General features: G+C 34.8%; 1 protein-coding gene across 2 annotated transcripts in view; it reads right to left on the bottom strand.

Annotated features, from left to right (window-relative positions):
• The window catches only part of THADA (THADA armadillo repeat containing), a 1,857,831-nt gene extending 1,836,464 nt beyond the window's left edge, over positions 1–21,367 (bottom strand). For both annotated transcript variants that reach the window (XM_053712286.1, XM_053712287.1), the window contains exons 1-9: positions 21,321–21,367; positions 20,039–20,128; positions 18,305–18,399; positions 16,309–16,439; positions 10,067–10,215; positions 9,929–9,961; positions 7,079–7,127; positions 2,954–3,144; positions 1,639–1,733 (exon numbers count right to left, since the gene is read on the bottom strand). In XM_053712286.1, the coding sequence (XP_053568261.1) occupies positions 1,639–1,733; positions 2,954–3,144; positions 7,079–7,127; positions 9,929–9,961; positions 10,067–10,215; positions 16,309–16,439; positions 18,305–18,399; positions 20,039–20,114 (819 nt within the window). In that variant the 5' untranslated portion in view covers positions 20,115–20,128; positions 21,321–21,367. The remainder of the gene's footprint in view (positions 1–1,638; positions 1,734–2,953; positions 3,145–7,078; positions 7,128–9,928; positions 9,962–10,066; positions 10,216–16,308; positions 16,440–18,304; positions 18,400–20,038; positions 20,129–21,320) is intronic.
• Positions 21,368–22,890: the final 1,523 nt, after the last annotated feature.

Genomic DNA, 22,890 nt, shown 5'->3' with positions numbered 1-22,890 from the left:
ACAGAAAGCAACATTGAGCCTAAACCTTTTATTCTCTAAATTGCAAATACCTTCCTTATAATGCAACTCCTGTAGACCGCCTGGAGCAACATAGAAGTCCAGTTCAGAACATTCTCAGCCTACAGGTAAGGTTTAGCGTTATGAACGCACTTCTACTTTGATGTTCTCATTTTTATTGAGAATTAGCACATATACTGACTTTTGATTGATTGAGGATATATTTTCAAACTATGCTGTGATGACAAGTAACAGTCATATATAAATTAACAAATATTCCTCTAAGTGCTGAGACTATTCTTGCATGAATTTCACTTATTTTCAGGAGAAAGAAAGAAAAATGTACTGCCAAAAGAGCTTCTAGTCGAATTCGAAACTTTCAATCATAATATCAATTGTATCTCTTTATGGTAATAGAAATCAAAACTCTACATGGAAATCTATAGAATGATTTAAAGAGATATGGAAGTTACAGTATTTAAATGGGCATGGAAGTAAAATTGTATCTATTTCTTTTAGTCTCATTGGTTAGAACCTGACCCTTTTACTAGAGGGCATACTAAAGTATGCTCTTCTCAAGCACTCTAGCAGCAGCGTGTGTAGCAATGTTATTAAAGCAACCTGTACTGGGCGCTGCAGCAGGTAACGGCAAAGAAGACTGTGCTATCACTTACTGCTGCAGGCACACTGCTTAGATGTCTCCTATCTAAAGATTTATTAAAACAGCCTTTAATAATCAGTGCTTCTAGCTATACAGCAGTCTTTTTTTGCTAGCCAAATTTTAGAAAAAAAAAAAAAAAAAAATCAATCAAAGAAAGAGATGCATCTGACAATAAAAGTAATTTGGAAAAGTTTCTGTTTTTATTGTACACTTATATGAATCATAAAAGTGATGGTGAACAGATCTGAAATGTTAGTGATATTTTAGATTGAGTTTAATTCAGGAGTTGCAATGAAGATGTGTTATAACTTTTTAATGTAGAGATGAATGTCAAATACCCTGTGCTCCGCCTCCAACTTCAAAAGTCAATTTCTCTGTGAGCTAATGGTTTGAATTGTTGTCCAACCAGCGCTCCAGCTACAACAAAAGGTGCCCAAAGAGGAGAGCACTGATTGGAGAACAATTCAAACCGTTAACGCACAGAAAAAAATTACTTTTGAAGCAGGTGGGGAGCACTGGGAATTTGAATATCATATCTATATTAAAATGAATGTTATAGTGCAACTTCATTACAGCTGATGAATTAAATTCCATCTAAAATATCACTAACATTCCGGATCTGTGTTTTTAGAAAGGCTAGAGTTTACCGTCACTTTAAAATGTGTGATCTGAAGTCCAGAAATGTAACAATATTTGTATAATTCAAACCAGGAAATGACTTTTTTTTTTGGAAGTATGAAACGTGCTAAGTACTATATGACACATTACCAGCTAGAATAACACACATCAGATGAGAACATCTATGAAGCACTGCACATGTAGACAAAGTAACTGTAAAGATTAAAATAATGTATTTGGAATATGATCGATAATTTGCTTTTTATGGATTATAATTGGATAACTTTGTGCTATAGCCTCCGATAAGTCATTTATGAAGTAATAACGTATATACATATCTCAGGAACAAGATAAACACTTACCAGTTTCAGTAGCTCATCACATTGCTTAAACATGATTTTCATATAGAGGACAACAGCTAAACCTGAGGTGCTTTGGACATTTTGCAAAAGATCATCTACAGAAAAAAAGATATTTATCATTTATCTTTAAACATACATTTTTTGTGGCATAACATATTTTGCTTGAAGTGATGATCAATAATTGATAAACTAATAGTGGTGTTTATCGTCTAGTATCGCACAGTTAGTGACAATTCTTTGAATTTGGGATTTTCACACACACAAGCCATTTAAAGGGACATGCAACAGTGCTCCTTTATTAAAAGAATATATGTTAAATCAAATGAAACATAAAAAGAAACAGATTGTGTTAAAACATCAAAAAGCTTAGTTGTTTTCTTGCAAAATGAGCACTTAGTAATTTTCAGTATAGTCATTGCCTTTAAAGAGACATTTTAATCTAGATTTTTCTTTGCATAAATGTTGATACATTTATATAGCCCATCTGGGGGTGTTTTTGTAAAAATGTATAGTTTTGCTTATTTATAAATAACATTGTTCTGATTTTCAGACTCCTAACCAAGCCCCAAAGTTGTATATGTATACTAATGTATACAGACTTCAGATTGCTTATGTTTGTATAATGGGTCTTTTTATATATGGGGGGACTGCTCTCAGCCTCTTTCAGTGGGTGTCCCAGCCAAACCTCTTTAACAGTGCTAAACTTGGAGCTTCTAAGTAAGTTTTTATCTGTATTTTTAGACCGGTATCTGTGCATATTATTCTTTATAGTAGTGTCTATTACATGCAGTTAAACGAAAATTGGTACATACTGTCCCTTTAATGAGATAATGGAGCTTACGTTATAAAATTTTAAGTGCTAGCGTTACATGATTATTGCAGCAAAGTCTTCTGCTGAGCATGGGCAACAAACTGACTGGAGCTAATGCATGTATTTCCTATCAACCAATTCAAAGGGAAATCTCCATATTTGCCTTATTGTAGAGACCAAAGCACTCGTGGGGCAGTGAGAGGCAGTACTGGACCCTGCACAAATTAAAAAAACACTAAATACAGTAGAATTAAATACAGGTGGTAATTGAAAGAAGAAATGCTAATAGCACTTAAATTAGAATTTGACTGAAAATATTCTACTGCTCATTTCAAAGTTAGTCCAATTTTCCCTCCCGCTGTCTCATGTGACAGCCACAAAACCAATCACAAAATGCATATATACGTATACACTGCAAACGTTTGCACATGCTCAGTAGGAGATGGAATCTCTTCACCAATAGCACCGTTAGTTAACCCTTAAAAAAGTTGTGTTACAACTTACCGTCCAGCACAAAAGCAGCAAAGCAGGATAGCAAGTTACACATGGTTTCCCATAGAGGGGACTGGAAATCACGCTTAAGAGAGGCCCATACGTGCTCAGGCACTCTCTGTACGAGGGTCATGGAGACTTTTACAGCGTTCAGCAGGTTGTGCATAAGCTGTGTCTGAGCAATGCTGTCTCCCTGGACTTTTCTAATACAGAAACAAAACAAGAAAACAGAAATTCAACACATTTTAATATTTATTTAGCTATGCTAAGGTCTCTAAAACACTTGATTATCACGTTTAGCAATATCTGCATAAATAATACAAACACTATTTCTAATTAAAAAAAATTGGGAGGTGAGTCAATGAGTGTTAAATTAACCATGAATATACTATGCATTGCATCTGATATAAAAAGGACCTTAAAAACAAAATTAAAACGTTCCATAAAAAGTTAAAAAGTGATGGTAAATACTAACGTTTGTGAACTGCTAGGATTTACCAGTGCCACAAACAAAGGGGACTTTCAGTCATGAAGTATAAAATACTTCATGCTGAAAGTTCCTTTGTCTGCAGCTTTTGCTGCACTGACTGCCTAAGGCCGCCCGAAGCAAAAAGCTATGTTTTCAATGAGGTAATGTTTCCACCTCTTAGCCAATAGCCATGTGGCCCAGCTGGCATTATGCTGGATAGCTAGCTTGCTATTGGCTAAAATCACCTCACTGCAAAATAGCATTCTGTCGAGGGCACTAAACACTAAATGAATATTAAAGGGACAGGAAGCACAATTTGTTTTCATTTCAAGATTTAGATAGCTCATACAATTTTACAAATTTTTTTAATTTACTTCCATTATCAAATTCTCTTCATTCTTTTGGTATCCTTTGTTGAAGGAGCAGCAATGCACTACTGAGAGCTAGCTGAACACAGGTGAGCCAATGACAAGAGACATGTGTGCAGTCACCAACCAGCCTGAGCCTACCTAGGTAGGCTTCTCAATAGCAGATACCAAGAAAACAACACTTCCTCTACCTGAATCATTAAGGTTTCATTTTGACTTTACTGTCCCTTTAAGTATAATTATATAGTGAAAGCAAAGATTAGCCTGATACCAATATGTATTTTTAAAAACATATTTGGTTTTTAAATATAAAACAAAGTGTTGAGGTTTGGTCACCATAAAGTAATAGGTGCCACAATGCTGTAAATTAGGGTTCAATACACCTAGATTATGAGTCTTGCGTTAGCCTTAAAAAGCAGCGTTGAGAGGTCCTAACGCTGCTTTTTAACACCCGCTGGTATTACGAGTCTTACAGGTACAGGTGTACCGCTCACTTTTTTGGTCAGACTCGAAAATACAGCAAATCCACTTACGTCAATTGCGTATCCTATATTTTCAATGGGACTTGCATAACGCCGGTACTACAAGTCTGACAAAAATGAGTGGTACAGCCGCTCCTGTCAAGACTGACACCGCATTTAAAAGTCAGTAGTTAAGTTTTATGGGCTAACGCCGTAGTATAAAACTATTAACTAAAGTGCTAAAAAGTACACTAACACCCATAAACTACCTATTAACCCCTGAACCGAGCCCCCCCCCCCCCCACATAGCAAACACTAAAAAAACTTTTTAACCCCTAATCTGCCGAACCAGACATCGTCGCCACTCTAAAAAATATATAAACCCCTAAACCACCGCACTCCCGATTCGCAAACACTAGTTAAATTTTATTAACCCCTAATCTGCCGTTCCTTAAATCGCCAACACCTACCTACATTTATTAACTCCTAATCTGCCGTCCCCAACGTCGCCACAACTATATTAAATGTATTAACCCCTAAATCTAAGTGTAACCCTAACACCCCCCTAACTTAAATATAATTTAAATAAATCTAAATAAAATAACTATCATTAACTAAATTATTCCTATTTAAAACTAAATACTTACCTATAAAATAAACCCTAAGCTAGCTACAATATAACTAATAGTTACATTGTAGCTAGTTTAGGATTTATTTTTATTTTACAGGCAACTTTGTATTTATTTTAACTAGGTAGAATAGTTATTAAATAGTTATTAACTTTTTAATAGCTACCAAATTAAAATAAATTCAAATTTACCTGTAAAATAAATCCTAACCTAAGTTACAATTACACCCGTAATACCAGCGTTGTCTGTAGGTGAGCGGTGAGGGAAAACTGCTCGTTAGCACCGCACAGCATTACCGACAAAACTCGTAATCTAGGCGATAGGGTTATAAAAGTCTCTCATATTATCCATTCAACTGAAGCCAATTAGGATCAGACATAAAGGATTTACCACAGTGAGCAAATAATGGCTTTGCAGAATGTAGCAGTGTTAAAGGGACAGTAAAGTCATAATTAGACATTCGTTTAGTCAGAGCATACAATTTTAAACAACTTTCCAATTTGCTTCTATTATTTAATTTGGTTCCTTCAGGAGCAGCAAATAACCTAGGCTGCCTATTGGTGGTTCCATGTATATACCGATTGTCATTGGCTCACCCAGTAGTGCATTTCTGTTCCTTCAGCAGATACCAAGAGAATGAAACAAATTTGATAATAGAAATAAACTGGAAAGTTGTTTAAAATTGTATGTTCTACCTATATCATGAAAAAAAGATTTTGAGTTTCAAGTCCCTTTAAGCATGTAAAGTCTGTAACGTGCACTGGAACTGGAAAGACCACAGTTTTCAGAGTTAAAGTACAGTCAATTCAGCTGAAACCAGTGCTAACATTTATTTACATGTGCCACGTAATTAGCTGCATCATTATTGCTATAAATATTTATCTAAAAAAAGAATGAAGAACAATCAGTCATGTTAGCTTAAACAATAAGCTAACAACAATATAAATATTAGTGTAAAACAATATAATACACCTGCAGGTGGGTATGAGCAGTGCAAAATAAGTTCCTTGTACTATGCTCTGTTTTGCTCCAATTTTGTACATAAAATTCCAGTTTACATTAATTCCCACTGAAAATGTTATAATCAAAGACTGCAACATTTTCCAAAGGAACAAACACAATTTTAAGCTACATTCCATGGCAGTTATATATTTAATATCATCCAATCATAATAAAGTTTAATGAGTTAAGACAAAGGAATAAAAATTAACCCCTAAGCACCAGACACGTTCCAGTGTTGTTCTGGGCAGAAATGTGCCAGTGATTTATGGATACATACGTATCCTCCTGACAAACAGCAATGTACTGCGCTTAGGTAACTTTAACCATATTTTTAACACCCACAAATTAACTTTGCAGGTTTATGTCACTTTTAAAAGGTGGGGAAAGAAAAAAAAGTTGAAAAAATAGCTGTCTAGAAAAAAATATATTAGATTTTTATATACAGAGAAGAGCCTTCAGCTGTGATATGCTATACTGAAGAACTATATAAAAAAGGATGAATGGCACATAAGTAGAGTGGCAAAAACACAGAAAAAAATAATAATATTGTAATTCGAGGATATAACAGAGCTTGTTAGTAAATAAACTGACTGAAAATGGTAGAAGAGGAAGAACTGGGGGTGGGGGATGTAACAACAATGTGTCATTAGCTATTTATTATGACATTAAACTACTGGATATAACACCATATACTATTTTTTTCCTACTGTGACTGCAGCACATTTCTAAGTCTATTTTAACCAATTCAAGGTGCCAGATGGCGAAGCTCCTGTGGTGGGCTCAGATGCTAATTTCTAAACCCTTGAAGGCTGCCTCTTATCTCAGTGCATTTTGACAGCTTTTCGCAGCTAGACAGTGCTAGTTCATGTGTGCCATAGTGATAACGTGCTCACTCTCGAGTTATTTATGAGTCAGCATTGATTGGCTAAAGTGCAAGTCTGTCAAAATAACTGAAAAAAGGGGCAGTCTGCATACACAGAGGTAAAAAGTATATTAAAATAACCTTTTAAACAATAAACATTCTGGAGTAGCCTGTCCCTTTATTAGTAATTTTTGAGACAGCTGTGCCTCTGTTACAGAAGCAGTTGTCATGCAAAATGAAACTTAGTGTGCCCTGAGACTACAGTAGGGCCTGCTGAACAAAAAGGGGAATACACAGTTACAATATATAAATATACAAACATACAAAGATGATTTTCTGCACTTACTTGTTATGGGTTTGGAATGTTCGCAACACAACTTCTAGGAACTGAAGGACTATAAGAAAACAAAAAAGTTAAGGAATCACCGAGGAACAGCGGGTTTAAAAGAGACAGTAAACACCTTGAGATTTTTATATAAATTATTTGCTTATGCGTAGTGAAACAACTTAGTAATAATTATTTATGTTGCCCCCTTTTAATGGAATTTAATTCCGAAATTTGTGGATTTTCTAATTCTTAAAGCTGGGAATGCACAGTGCAGACTTATCAAGGCTAACCCTGCTGCATATATTTTCCTAATTGGCTTTAAAGGGACATTCCAGCCAAAATTGGAATCCCCATGGATACATTTTAGTTTTGAATAGAAGCATTTTTGTAATATACGCCTATTACAAAAAAATGCTTCTAATAAAAGCTATAAAGGCTTAAAAAAAAAATGTATTTAAGTATGCACCGCCCAGCCGCATTTTAAACACAGTTCTTAAGGTGCTTGTACCCTCTGGTAATGACTATTTGTTAATTGTTGACATAATACAAGCCCCACTGGCTCTCTAGCCACTGCAGTATTTAAAATGCTGCTGCACTGAGAATATCTAGCTATGTTTTACATGCAGAGAAAAATGCCAACACAAAAACAGTGATAGCTTTTACTAGAAGCATTTTTGCCAACACATTTATATTACAAATATGTTTCTATTCAACGATGTAATTCAACTGTGTGCATTTAGATTTTGATCATAATGTTCCTTTGACAGATAAAAACTGCAAAACAACTCAGTTTATACTATCACAATGACTATGGCTAGCCTTGTCTGCAGACTCAAGCCTGTATTGCTAAGTTCAGTGTGGAGTTTGGTAATAGGAAAACAATTACAGCAAAGATGTTAATTTGTTTTTAAAATGTTTTGACTTGGCTGATATGTTATTCTACAGCAAGACAACAGAAATGTCTTAATTACAAGGTGTTTACTGTCCATTTAACAATTTTTAGACACTCATGCACACCCTATACACAGGAGGAAGAAACAACAACAACAACAACAACAACAACAACAAAAGGAGCTATCTAAAAAAAGAAGAATGTTAGAAATATCTGGCAGTGTTTGCAGGAAGCTAAAACAAATTATACATTTCCTTTAAAACAATGTGATGAATCTAGGCTAACAGTTGTAGTGCTGTCCTACCCTATATTATAACATCATATATTTTACACACATTTGTAATGCCGATTATGAAGTTATTACAGTCGTAAGAATTTGTTCATACAACTCTACATGTGACCACTAGATGGCAGACTTTCTTAAGTCAAGAGGAAAAACATTCTGTTGCTGTGTCACTATGATATACATTCATCTTTTCAGGAAGTGATAAATATGCCAAATAGAGAAAGTTACTCATATTTCCCTTCAGTACTGCAACTATTCAAGCTGTGGTTAATGATATTCATGTGTTTTTTTATCATTAATTTCTAATTTATCATCCTCCCACTATCCCTGTCCAGTACTCGAAGGGCTTGTCAGAGCACTCTATAGACACCTACAAAAGCATTGCTGTATACCTCTAGTGCTACAGAACGTGCTGCCCATCAGTAGAACACAGCTGTACGTGATATCAGCACTGTATGCTAAATAAAAAATACATTTTCTTAGGCTTCTGTTAAAATTCAGCAAATCAAAACATATTTAGCTGACGCGTTTCATCTCTGTTAAAGGGGCAAGTCAAAATTAAACTTTCAAGCTTCAGATAGAGCATTTCATTTTAAAACACTTTTAAATTCAGTTCTATAATCAAATGAACTTTGTTTTGTTGGTATCCTTCGTACATATGCTCAGCAGCAAGGCACTACTGGGAGCTAGCTTGTTATTAGTGGATACACATTTGTCTCTTGTTGCTGCCTCACCAGATGTGTTCATATATATCTCAGTACAGCACTGTTACTCTAGAGCGGACTTTAACTATGTGTTTAATCCCTTTGCAGAGGTTAAAAACTGGTATATGCAAGGAATAATGTAATCATAAAATTCCTTTTATATATTAAGAGCATTTTGTTTTTGCAATTTTATGTCCCTTTAACCAATCTGCAGTATCTAAATAAAGCTTAAATGTTATTATTGTACTGCCCCAATAGCACAAGCCTATCTTCTGTAGTGGTATTACAATTTGGTTTGAAAATAGCAGAGGTGCGAGGGCAGAGGTCCCCTGAAACACCTGCAGAGGAGGAAGAAGCACTCGCATATGGAACCTTATTGCAGAAGCACGTACTGACCACAGCAGAACGAAGATGTCACAGCTATCCTGTGTAATGACACAGCGCACAACTAGACTAATATTATACAGTAAATCCAAAGCATAACTATCTCAAGCAAGTAAAGTCTATATTCCTACGCAGGCTTCGGAAGAACTTACCAATATACTTTTTTGTTTGTACGATAGTACAAAGATCTCAACAATTATATAAGACAACAACAGTCTTGCTCATTATAAAAGACATTCTGCTCTAACACTCAGAAAACATGTGTCTACGGCATATAGGTGGTGTTATTGCCAACTACTGCAATTAAATATTATCTTTTAATAATATATTTTCTTATCGGGAGTCATAGTACGCCATTTTGAAACCTAGGTATTGTAAACGGATTGGTACAGAGCAAAGGATACCCACGGAGTGGGTTTGGAAAACAATTAAATTTGCAGACAAGATTTCTGATATACGGTAGAGATATGTTAATGAAATGCTATTGATAAAAAGCGTATTTGGGGTAGTTAGTTAGTAACAGGCATAGAAAATATTTACTTACAGTGGCCCTTTAAACAACATTCTCAGCATAAATGATGTGAACACACAAATGTACTCACTTTCTAGAAACAGATTTGTCACACAGTTGGTTCCTGGGAATAAAAAAAAAAAAACAAATGTGTAAAAATGTCATAATGAAAATAGCAAAAAACAATGCACATTGGAATCAGCGCCTCCTTTATGAGCACTGAGCTTACCTAGGCTGAAGTTGTCCAGGCAAGAAGCCAGGTTGTCTAACACAGACCTATATTTCTCTGGGTCTCTGGTCCCAATATCTTCTTTTAAACAACAGGAGAAAGTGCTGATGGCATCTTCCTTACAGTGGTCTGGAATGTTATTTAATGAGCTGAAACCATAGAGTTAAATAATAACATCACAAAATGGTGCACCAGATCATACAAAGGAGCAGTATTATGTTGTTTGGCGATTGATTAAAGGGACATGGAAAAAAAAAAACTTTAATGGTTCATTCATATAAAGTATACACATTTAAGAGACTTTTCCATTTACTGCTATTATAAAATTGACTTAATTCTCTTGGTATCCTTTACTGAAAAGCATGCCTAGGTAGGCTCAGGCACAGAATTGCACAACTGAGAGTTAGCTGGTGATTGGTGGCTCCACACATTTGTCTTTTGTCTTTGACTCGCCAGATGGGCTCAGCTAGGTCTCAGTAACACACCGTTACCTTCCTGAAGCTGACTTTAAAAGAACACCAAACGCAAAACAGTCACGATTCAGATAGAGTATGCAATCATTTTGACTGAAATGACATAAGTCACATTGATGTGAGTTATGTCAGAAAGGGTATGCTTCTATACACTGTAATATATATTTCTCAAGTGTTTGTAGATTTAGGGTACGTTATAAAATATAACTTTTATTATTATTAATTAAAAAGACAGCTATCTTTGTTGTGTTTTGCTGTTCTCACTTTGTTTAAAAACACATCTCCTTTACATTGATATTGTTTTTTTTATTATTATTATTGTTCCTTAGCTGGATATAACATTAGCTGTAGGTTGTTGTGAAAACTTTTAGCTGGGTATATATGTATTTTTTACACAATTACTAGCCTTATATATGGCTTGTTAGAGAAATAAAATATGCCATCTCTGTTTATTTTGCCTGACAGGTTTGATATCCCTGTATATAACCTATAGCTCGTGTGTATTGGTCATCAAAAAGATCAAGTATGTGATGACATTTAATGTTAATATAGCTTGTGTGGTTTACAGGATGGGTAGTTGTGTCCATACACTTTGATTCAGGTGCGTGCTTAAAGGGACAGTCTAGGCCAAAATAAACTTTCATGATTCAGATAGAGCATGTAATTTTAAACAATTTTCCAATTTACTTTTATCACCAATTTTGCTTTGTTCTCTTGGTATTCTTAGTTGAAAGCTTAACCTAGGAGGTTCATATGCTAATTTCTTAGACCTTGAAGCCCACCTCTTTCAGATTGCATTTTAACAGTTTTCCACCACTAGAGGGTGTTAGTTCACGTATTTCATATAGATAACACTGTGCTCGTGCACGAGAAGTTATCTGGGAGCAGGCACTGATTGGCTAGACTGCAAGTCTGTCAAAAGAACTGAAAAAAGGGGCAGTTTGCAGAGGCTTAGATACAAGATAATCACAGAGGTTAAAAGTATATTATTATAACTGTGTTAGTTATGCAAAACTGGGAAATGGGTAATAAAGGGATTATCTATCTTTTAAAACAATAAAAATTCTGGTGTAGACTGTCCCTTTAATATGGTGTTTATACACTGTTTTTAACAATTACAAGTATTCCTCTTATGTTCGTTTTTATTTGAAACAAGGTTTTTTAACTGTATATCAGAAAAGCTGATATTTTGCCAAGCTCTTAGATTTTCATTGTATCATGTACTGATGTTCTTATTTTTTAGCAGGTTAAAAGAGCAATTTGTGTTTGGATTACGGTATTTTCTTTTTCAATATACTCTGATTTTTGGTTTATATTGCAATACCTCTTATATTGCTACTGCCTTAATAATCCTGAATGTGCTTTTTACATTCAAGCTTTATATGTTTAATTTTCTCATAAGAGTCGTTATTCCTACCAGACTGATATTTTTCAGAGGCTGATTATAATATTATAGTCTTTGATTGTAATATATTGCTGCTTGTAGCTCATATGAGTAAGGAAAACGTTATTATCCCTATAGCTCCTTAAAGGGACATTAAACACTAAATACATGCTAGATAGAATGATGCATTCAAAGAAAAGATTAGTCCATGACTAACATGTAGATGTATTTTTTAAAGTTTCATTAGTTGTTTAAATAGTGAGAAAATAAGTGTAAGGTTTTAGTGTCTATAAAATGATGGGGGCTGCCATGGTGTAACTTGTGTTACCTTCTCTGCTGTGACCAATTAGGGACCGTTATAAATAGGTCACTAGAGTGTGCAGCCAATGGTTGTGTGGAATAGAACAGTGTTCTGCACCTCCATTTCTATCAGGAACTGAAAAGCTCACAATTTCAGAACGGAATTACAGAAAAAGGGGACAAAATAAATAATGAAAGTATATTGCAGAGTTGTTTTATATATACAATTTATCATTTTATATTACCATCTCAAAGTGTTTAATGTCCCTTTAATTGTTATATAATATATATAATGCTCCCAGCTTGCAGTGAATTAGATATAGTTGGTATGATTTTAAAAATTCTGTATGAGACTTTTTGTAGTTTAAGAATAATAAATAAGGAAGCCGGTATTGCACTTCTAGCTCCTTCACTTAATACAATGTGAGAAACCTTTGCTTCAGGCTTATCCTGGTAGTCACTTACTACTTATCGAGAGGTATTTATTTGAGAACGTAATAAGTATATATGCTCTGCTGTTTGCTTAGAAGAACTGCTATGATAGCTATGGTAACTTGCGCTATCGCTTTGAGCTTGTTCTATTTTAAGCTTTTCCTGAGTTAATACAGGTAGCCCTCAGTTTACGCCGGGGTTAGGTTCCAGAAGGAATGGTTGTAAATCGAAACTGTTGTAAATTGAAACCCAGTTTAGAATGTAAGTCAATGGGAAGTGAGGGAGTTAGGTTCCAGGCCCCTCTCAAATTTGTCATAACTAACACTTAATACATTATTTTTAAAGCTTTGAAATGAAGACTTTATATGCTAAACAGCATTATAAACCTAATAAAATAATCACACAACACAGAATATATAATTAAACTAAGTTAAATAAACAAAATCATTTGCTAAACAGCATTATAAACCTAATAAAATAATCACACAACACAGACTTCACTATGCATTCCAATCTATAGACCGGAAGATCTTGTTCCTTTGAAATCTGCTTGATAGCTCAGGTCCGGTTCAACTGATTCATTTCAGCTTGCTTGACTTTGCTGAAACACAAGTGGACAGTTCCACCTACTGGCTATTTTAATAAATGCACTGCTTCTCAATACTTTTCAATAGCAGTCACATGACTGGAAAAAAAGGTTGTTATTCTGAAACGGTGTAAATTGAACCGTTGTAAAACGAGGGTCACCTGTACTGTTATTCCTTGTGATAATGGTACTATATGGTAGCAGTTTTGCAAGAATGTTATCTATTTACAAGAACACTAGATGGCAGCACTATTCTCTGCCATGTAGAGCACCAAACGCCTACCTAGGTATCTCTTCAACAAAGAATATCATGAGAACAAAACAAATTTGATGTAAATTGGAAACAGTGTTTGACACTGTATGCTCTGTCTATATCACAAAAGACATTTTTTGGGGTTTAAACTCTGTAAGGAGTTACAGGGAAAGTCAACAGAACATTAAAGGGATATGAAACCCAAACATTCTATTTTCTGATTTAGACAGAGCATGCGATTTAAAAAAAGTTTCCAATTAACTTTGATTATAAAATTTGCTTTGTTGCCCTGATATTCTGTGTTGAAGAGATACCCAGGTAGGCATCTGTAGCACTAAGTGTCAGGAAATCGTACTGCCATCTAGTGCTCATGCAAATCAATAACATTCTTACAAAACTGCTGCTATACAGTGCTCAAGAAATGGTCCGGCTCCTAAGCATACGTCCCTGTTTTTCAACAAAAGTTACCAAGAGAACAAAGAAAAATTAATAGAAATAAACTAAAAGGTAATTTGGGTTTCATATCACTTTAAAAATGTATGACAAAGAAAAATGTGTTTCATATCTTGCGCTTGTGCATAATTAAGAATAATGATTTGTGTACATTACTGCCAATAAAACATCCAATGTTGCATACCCTAGACACTATAAAGTGTACATTATAACAAAGTATAAGAGCCTTTATAAAATGTAATGTCTATTAAAGAGCTTATCATTAGAGGAAAGACAAGTTTTAACTGTGTGACAAACAGATAATTGAAATTTACATTAGTCAAGTTAAAAAGTAAGTTACAATACATAAATTCTTCCTCAAGATGGTCTAGCATAAAATGTAAGAAAACACAGGGGTATAGAGCTATACACTACGTCACTCATATTTTATTCTTAGAAATGTCATAAGTGATCCATAATAGTTTGTTAAATGTGTGTGTGGATAGGAAGACTCAAAGTAGACGATGGTTGACGAAGACAAGGATATAGCAGATCTCAATTATCAAATGTGCTTACATTTTCTTGATATTCTTTGTTTAAGGGGCAGCAATGCACGACTGGGAGCTAGCTGAACACATTGGGTGAGCCAATGGCAAGAGGCATATACCTGCAACCACCAATCGGTAGCACTGTTCCGGAGCCTACCTAGGTATCCTTTTCAACAAAGGATATCAAGAGAAAGAAACACATTAGATAACATAAGTAACCTGGAAAGTTGATTAAAATTGCATGCTCTATTTGAGTGATTCTCAACTTCACTCCTCAAGTACCCCTAACAGGCCAGATTTTCATGATTTCTTAACTTTCACTCAAGCTCTTGTTCAGATATCATGAAAATCTGGCCTGCTAGGAGTACTTGAGGACTGGAGTTGAGAAACACTGAAATAGAGCATGCAATTTTAATCAACTTTCCAAGTTACTTCTGTTACATAATTTGCTTCTATATCTTGGTATCTTTTATTGAAAAGCATACCTAGGTAGGCTCAGGGGGGGTAGCAATGCACTACTAGCTAGTTTGATTGATGACTGCACATAATTAATGAATCACTGTTAAAAGGATTTGCTATAGATGGCTGTAACATTGCTAATGTAGAACCTTTTTTATAAAAACAGCAGTAAAAAAAAAAACTGGCAACTACAGGCCTGTGAGTTTGACTTTGGTTGTGAGAAAATACATAGAAACTGGTATAAAGTTGTGATACCATATTTCCAGGTAAAAATGTAGAACTCTAAAGAGGTTTCAGTGGCAGAAATTGTGACATCTTTATGTATAAGAAGTTAGGTAAATCCAAGTAAAGCCAGTAGAATGTGAGGTGCTAAAGGAGATATTAGCATCAGATAATGTCATATTCTTATGCTACTTTATAGATCACTAGTTATGTGTCTTTTTTTTTTTTAACCGTGTGTACATTTCTGGAGACCCATAGAAAATAAAATGCAAACTATTAACGGCTTAGCAGAGGGCAGTTAAATGTATAAAAACTTTAACTTACAAGGATATAATGTATGACTTTAATAAGTATAATTAAAGTGAAAAAATGTGTAAATTTAGGTGATAAAGTGCCTGGCTTTTAAAAATCAGATTAAAAACAGGGGCACTTTAATTCATCAAAATTTACATTTCACTCGTGTTGTGAAAATACTTACCTTTTAATCTTGACAGCCGCTCCAGCAATTCCCCCGGTCGTCGCAAGCCTCTTCATACGTCAGAAATGACAGATCGGTCATCCTCCAATCACGGCTTCCCCCCGGAGGAAATCAGTGTCTGATTCAACGCTGTGATTGGAGGAAGCCGGATTCCTCATTTTAGACCCAGGAAGAGGCTTTGCGATTAGAGGGGGAAGGGATGCAGCGGCTGTCAAGATTAAAAAGGTAAGTATTTTCACAACACGAGTGAAATGTAAATTTTGATGAATTAAAGTGCCCCTGTTTTTAATCGGATTTTAAAAAACGAGCATTTTATCATCTAATTTTACCTTCACTTTAAGACAGAAGGGAGAGAGGTGATGGGACAAAACATTCAGGTACATTTACAGGTTTAAAAAAGCTGAGGATGAAATAATTTCCCCCAAAATAGAAACACTAGAATTGATCTCAAAAGTGAGTGTAGTAGGTTCAGGAGTAATCTCCATAAGTGTAAGCATCACTCGTGTACCACCTAGGGATCAGAAAAACAGGCTCTCCTATAATAAAAGCAAACTGGAAAGTTTTTTTTTTTTTTTATTTGTACACTCTATCTAAATCATGAAAGAAACGTTTTAGGATTCATGTCTCTTTAACGCAAATGAATAATGTAAATATTCCTATGAATCATCTCATTACCTTGCGATGACCTTCTTCAGCGGATTCTTTGATGCTACTGAGAAGAACATTTCAGATAAGACCGCTAGGCAGCACCAAGACATATCTGCATTTGAAGAGCTGCAATGGAGATTTTCCAACAGAGGTACCATCTGTAAGAAAGAATATTAAACAAAAAATACTGCATTGAATATTTTTTTTATTATATAATATTTTAGGATGCATTATAACCCCATAAACACAAACTCCTCTACTACCACCTATTAGAGATAGTTTAATTCTGGTTACAAATGGTTTAAATTGGAAGAGAATATCTCATCATGGATGTCTAGCACGGCTGATTAGCTCAGAATCAGTTTACGCTTGTGACCAATAGTGCTCTGCTGGTCCTGAGCCGTACACATAGGGTTAAACACATAGCTTTGCAGAGTTGCTAGTGATAAAATGACACTAACAAATTACAGTATGCCATTTTATCACAAAAGACCCCTTAATTTTTTCAAAATTTAGTTTTTCCTATTTCCTCCTTTAACCTATATCCACACACCCCAAATCTTAATAATTGTTGATAACACTGATCACACCAACTCTTCATGGCTGCTGCCTATGGATCCAATCGTACGGTTCCCCACATCTAGTCTTTGGCAACTTCCACTGTAAAACACACAACAATTCTAATCCACACTCTCCTCATATCCTGCCTTGTCTTCTGCAATTCCATCCTCTCGGGTCTCCCAAACTACCCCCTGTCCCCCCAAAACACCATTAAGGCTTCTGCTAGACTTCCTCACATATCGCTCCTCATCTGCTGCACCTATCTGCAAATCCCTCCACTGGATTTATTTAGCCTCAAGAAACAAAATCCAAAATCCTGTATCTGATATCTAAAGTCCCTATATAACTATGCACCCTCCTATATCACTGCTCATGAGTGCAGATATTGCTACCTTCACCCAGGCCCTACTTCTTTCCTCTTCACATTCCCACCTACAGGGCTTTTCTAGAACTGAATGGACTTTATGGCATTTTCTACAAGACTAGCCCCAAGCCTTCAGAGCTTAAAAAGTGTTCCTTAAAAACACTACTATTTAAAGATGCGTAACACCTATATTACAGTTTACTGTAATTTAGTTTCCCCTTAATGCATTCTCAATGACTTATTATACCAGCTGCAGAGTATAAAAAGTAGGAAATATTTATCTTTTACGTTTCTTTTTGCAAATTAAACAGTTGGATTTGATCTTTGAAACCACAACCCATCAAAATAGACTAAGCTTGCAGAGAGATCAGACATCCTTATCACTCAAATGCTTCCATTTTTTTTTCTCTCTCTTTCTCTGTACAATACTTAGAAAGAACAATTGAAAATTAACATTTTAGAATTTTCTCTCTCCCACTTCTTACTGGGAGTGTAATTTCTTCTGCTGGCTGAGTATGCATAGCTTGTCAATAGGCAATACTTAAGTATAGAAACTTTCTGTATAGGTAGGGATACCACAGGCAAATCAGCTATTTCAAATGCCAATATAATGGCAAAAGAGTTATTTGTAAACAATGTAATACACTCCAACAGGTAAAATGGATCATTGGGAACAAATTAAAGGGGAGACTTTTTTGTGTTAACTGTCCCTTTAATTAAACCATATTTCTGTTTTTTCACCCAGAAGCCTCTGCTTTCTCATAAACTCCTCTTGTAATCCCATTAGCTCTTCCACTTGTCCTCTATACCACTCTTTTTCAAGTTTGCTTATTATGCATTTAACCCATGATGCAAAAGCCATATTTCCTCTGTGCCATTTCTAAGCATACCACAGCAATGCACTGCGGCTCCTGTTTGCACCACTAAGTATGTGTTTAATCCCTTTGCAGGGATTAAACAGATAAATAGCAACAATAATGCTTCCCTTTTCAAGGAGGCTAATTATGTGTAAAATCCCTTCTAAAATCACCCACAACATGAGTTTCTCAATCATTTCTAAACAGGGCACAGCACCCTGAGTGTTCCACTCATTTGTACCTTTTTGAGGCAGTGAATTTGTTCGACTCCATCTCTTAGCTTTACACAATGAAGCAGCAGTGATGGCAAATTTTGTCTTTTTTCATCTGTGAAACCTAGAAACATATAAATATTAAATGGTATCTTTATCACAAATATGTTTCTTTCTTCTATTAAATTAGCTTTAAAAACATCCTGGCATTTTAAAGGTATTTATAGTAAATATTATAATATCCCAGGCATTCATAATTATAGCTTAATATTAGCATACATTTTACCCAGGTGGTCAGTAGATAGGTGGTGGAACCATTAAAGGGATACTAAACCCAACATTTTCTTTCATGATTCAGATAGAGCATGCAATCTTAAGCAACTTTCTAATGTACTACATTTAGCCACCAATCAGCAAGCACTACCCAGGGTGCTGAACCAAACATGGGCTGGCACTTAAGCTTAGATTCCTGCTTTTCAAATAAAGATAGCAAGAGAATGAAGAAAAATTGATAATAGGAGTAAATTAGAAAGTTGCTTAAAATGGCATAATCTATCTGAATCATGAAAGAAACAATTTGGGTTTAGTATCCCTTTAACTCATAGGTCCTGGGGAAAACATTGTATAATGTTTTTTTCTGCATGTTGTGTGTTTAACATTTATAAACACTTACTGCCCCCAAACAACATCACCCTGAAGACCAATGTCTGGGCCTGCAACTCCCACAAACCTCTGCCACAAAATTTGTACTAAGCATGTTTTCATTTATTTTTCAGCTGTTTGCTTTTACTAAGCATACTCAAAAATATTAAAACAAAGCAACTTTAAAGGGACAGTTAAAATCAAATTTAAACTTTCATGATAGAGCAAGCAATTTTTTTAACAACTTTTCAATGTACTTCTTTTATCAAGTTTGCTTTGTACTTTTGGTATCCTTTGTTAAAAAGCATACCTAGTAAGGCTCAGGTGCAGCAATAAACTACTGAGAACTATCTGCTGATCGGTGGCTGCACACATATTTATCTAGTCATTGGCTCAACTGATGTGTTCAGCTAGCTCCTGCTAGTGCATTGCTGACACTTCAACAAAGGATACCAAGAGAATGAAGTCAATTTTGATAATAGAAGTAAATAGAAAAGATGAAAAATAGTGTTTAACATTGGTCAATTTAAATGTAAATAATTATGTTTTTATTTGTATTCATCAGAAATTTAACAGAGCATTGTAAATTATCTCTATACAGAATAAGTTGCATAAAACCCTGTATCAATGACATTTTGATATCAAAATTGCCATTGTCCTGCAGCCCAGGGACACACCCTTTATTAAACATCTATGTATGTTTATCTCATATACTTTCCTGAACCCAATCAGGGACAGATATAAACGAGCTCCTACACTGATTAAGCAGTTTCTATGCAGCATGTATTAGGTTCTATATTTCACAAAATGCACCCCAGTGACTTTGGGGACAGTGAACAATCTAAATTTTAGATTTTACAATGAGCAAAACATTATAAGAAAAGCAAGAAAAATAAAAGTTATGTCACTATGTATAATTAAACATTGTATAAGGAATTAAATTCTAATGTCTATTTAAACTATTAAAGTTAATATTGTTGTGAAATCTCACCGCAAAGTACAGACGTAGCCAAAATTGTCTATTTTAACTTTTATAGTTTGTGGTCCTATAAAGCTATATGCTGAAGTACACCTAAGTTACTTACATAAAAACAGTACATGTGATTTACCAATGTACTTACTGTAAAGTCGCTGAAGGTTCAAACTATCAAGAACCACGGCATCAACCTTAATTTCTTTTTTCTTCTTCAAAACCATTTTAAGCTTTCAACCTTAAAAATAACAAATATGCAGTTTAGCACCTAATGGTTAAAGGGATACGAACACCATAATGTTTCTTTCATCATTCAGATAGAGCCTCAGCATACAATTTTAAACAACTTTCCAATGTATTTATTTTACCCAATTTGCTTGTTAACCTTTGTTGAAGGAGTAGCAACGCACTACTGGGCGATAGCTGAACACATCAGCTAAGCCAATGGCATGAAAGATATATGCACATCCACCAATCAGCAGCTAGTTCCTAGTAGGTGCATTGTTGCTTCAAAGCCTACCTAGGTATGCTTGAAAGAATACACAGATAACTAAGCAAATTAGATAATAGAAGTACATTGGAAAATTGCACACTCTATAAGAATCATGGAAATTTAATTTTGACTTTACTGTCACTTTAAAGTTGCAAAGCAACATAATCTGATATGCTAATTTTCATCTAAAACTACAGTTACTGTAACCAGTTAAAAAGGGGTTAGGCTTACCCTTAAAACCTGATTACATTTTCATGAACTAAATATGCACCTACAGAGGGGGTACAAAAAAACTACGGTGGATCACCTAAAGGAAATACATAAAATGCTATTAAAAAGTGAATGTTTAGAATTTAAGTACACTTGGTGCAAGAAACCACCTGTTATACATGGTCATTTATAATCATGATCTGAACAGACAAAGCTAGTAAATCTCACACATATGTATAGTGTGACAAGCATTTCAAATAGCAGCAACAGTGCACATACATATTGTTTTATAGCCAGATATCTGTGCCAATAAACATCCCATCTGATCAAATGGTAACTAGAGCAACACAAATTGTAACTTCGTTTACATAAAAGAACATGAGTATCACCAAGTGTTATTACTGTATTAGATCATCTACACGTTATATATTGTGTTGTGTAATGTTGTGCTATATACAAAATAAGAAAATGTATGCATAATATAAACTATCTTATCTGCCACCATTAGATATGTTACAAAAATGCAGCATTCAGAGACATGACATGATTATATGCTTCTGAAAACAGCATGCAGATCTGTATGCAGAATTTAATATAACATTGTTTACAAATCGCTGGTTCCATGTTTTTCAGGGCTCTCACAGTATTAAAGTGAAGGATCATAAGTCTAACAATATCATTTACTTATTTTATATCACTCTGCACTAACAAGCATCTTTCTATTTACCTGTATCTACCACACAAGTAGTACTGTCTTCCTATTTCCAGTCTGCAGCTTGCCATGTGCAGGAAGTACAAAGGCGGAGCTAGAAGCTAGGTCCCCTCCTTATTGGGCAGTACAGAGGTGTGCTACTGCTGTGCCTGTGATCACTGAAGCTTCTGCAAATTAGTTAGACAGACAGAGATGCGTGATCGGGGACTAATTCCTATATTTTCCCAACTTCATTATGCACACTACTTTAATTACTGGTGTACTACATAATATATGTTACTTTGGTTCAGTTTTAATTAAAACCAACCCGCTGTAACACAAATCAGTCGGATCAAGAACAACGGCTGAACCTAACTTTCACGTGATAATACAGTACAGCGCCATCTTTAGTGTCAAGAAAGTCATCATCCAATCACAACTACGTTGTATTTTTTTTTCTATAGCTTTATTGATACAAAATTAATAAACATTAAAGATTGCGTCAGTGACTGACTTAAACTTTCACTTAGCAGTAACTTAGCAAGTTATCACTGTAATCATGTGGATTGTTTAAGATCGTATATAATGATTATTCAAGTTATACTTTCATTTTTATTTTGAAAAAAGAAAAGTGCTTTTTTTTGTCTGTGTTAGAGGATTTAATTATAACAGGCAATACGTTTATGATAAAATATTCTAATCGTAAAATGTAAAAAAAAAAAAATGTTGACGCATCACTAATAAGATACCATATCGATGGTTCAGTTTGGAGACACATCATTTTGAAAGAGAACCTTCTTGGGAGATCTTGCTGATGTATAATACAGATAAAAATAATACGTGTGTGTTTATATATAGAGATAATATATATATATTTATTTTTATAAATACACACAGTATAAATTCATCCACACTCACTGCTTAACAGATGCATATAATACAGCTGCAGTGGGTCGTTTTGAAGAGCTCAGTGACTTTAAAGGGATACTAAACCCACATTTTTTATCTTTAGAGATTCAGATAGAGAATGCCATTTTAATCAACTTTCTAATTTACTCCTATTATTAATTTTTCTTCGTTCTCTTGCTATCTTTATTTGAAAAGAAATAATTTAAATTTAGTAGCCGGACCATTTTTGGTTCAGAACCTGGGTAGTGCTTACTGATTGGTGGCTAAATGTAGACACCAATCAGCAAGCGCTATCCAGAAGTCAATTAGAAAGTTGCTTAAAATTACATGCTCTATCTGAATCATGAAAGACAATTTTGGGTTTTGTATCCCTTTAATGGTTCCACCACCTATCTTATTGACCACCTAGGTAAAATGTATAAAAAGAAAACATTTGAGTATTCCTTTAAACATGGCACTGTCATAGGTTGCCACATTTGAGTTTGTGAAATTTCTGTCCTGTCAACTGTAAGTGTTATTATCATGACGTGGAAGCATCTAGGAGCAACAACAGCCCAGCCATGATGTGGTAGACCACATAAACTAACAGAGTGCTGAAAAGCATAGTGCGTAAAAAAAACAAAATTTATGCTTATCTGATAAATTTATTTCTCTTGTGGTGTATCCAGTCCACAGATTCATCCATTACTTGTGGGAT

This window comes from Bombina bombina, chromosome 4 (assembly GCF_027579735.1).
Source record: "Bombina bombina isolate aBomBom1 chromosome 4, aBomBom1.pri, whole genome shotgun sequence".
Taxonomy (NCBI): domain Eukaryota; kingdom Metazoa; phylum Chordata; class Amphibia; order Anura; family Bombinatoridae; genus Bombina; species Bombina bombina.
The sequence above is the reverse complement of the archived record's forward strand: the minus strand, read 5'-3'. Positions and strand labels throughout refer to the sequence as shown.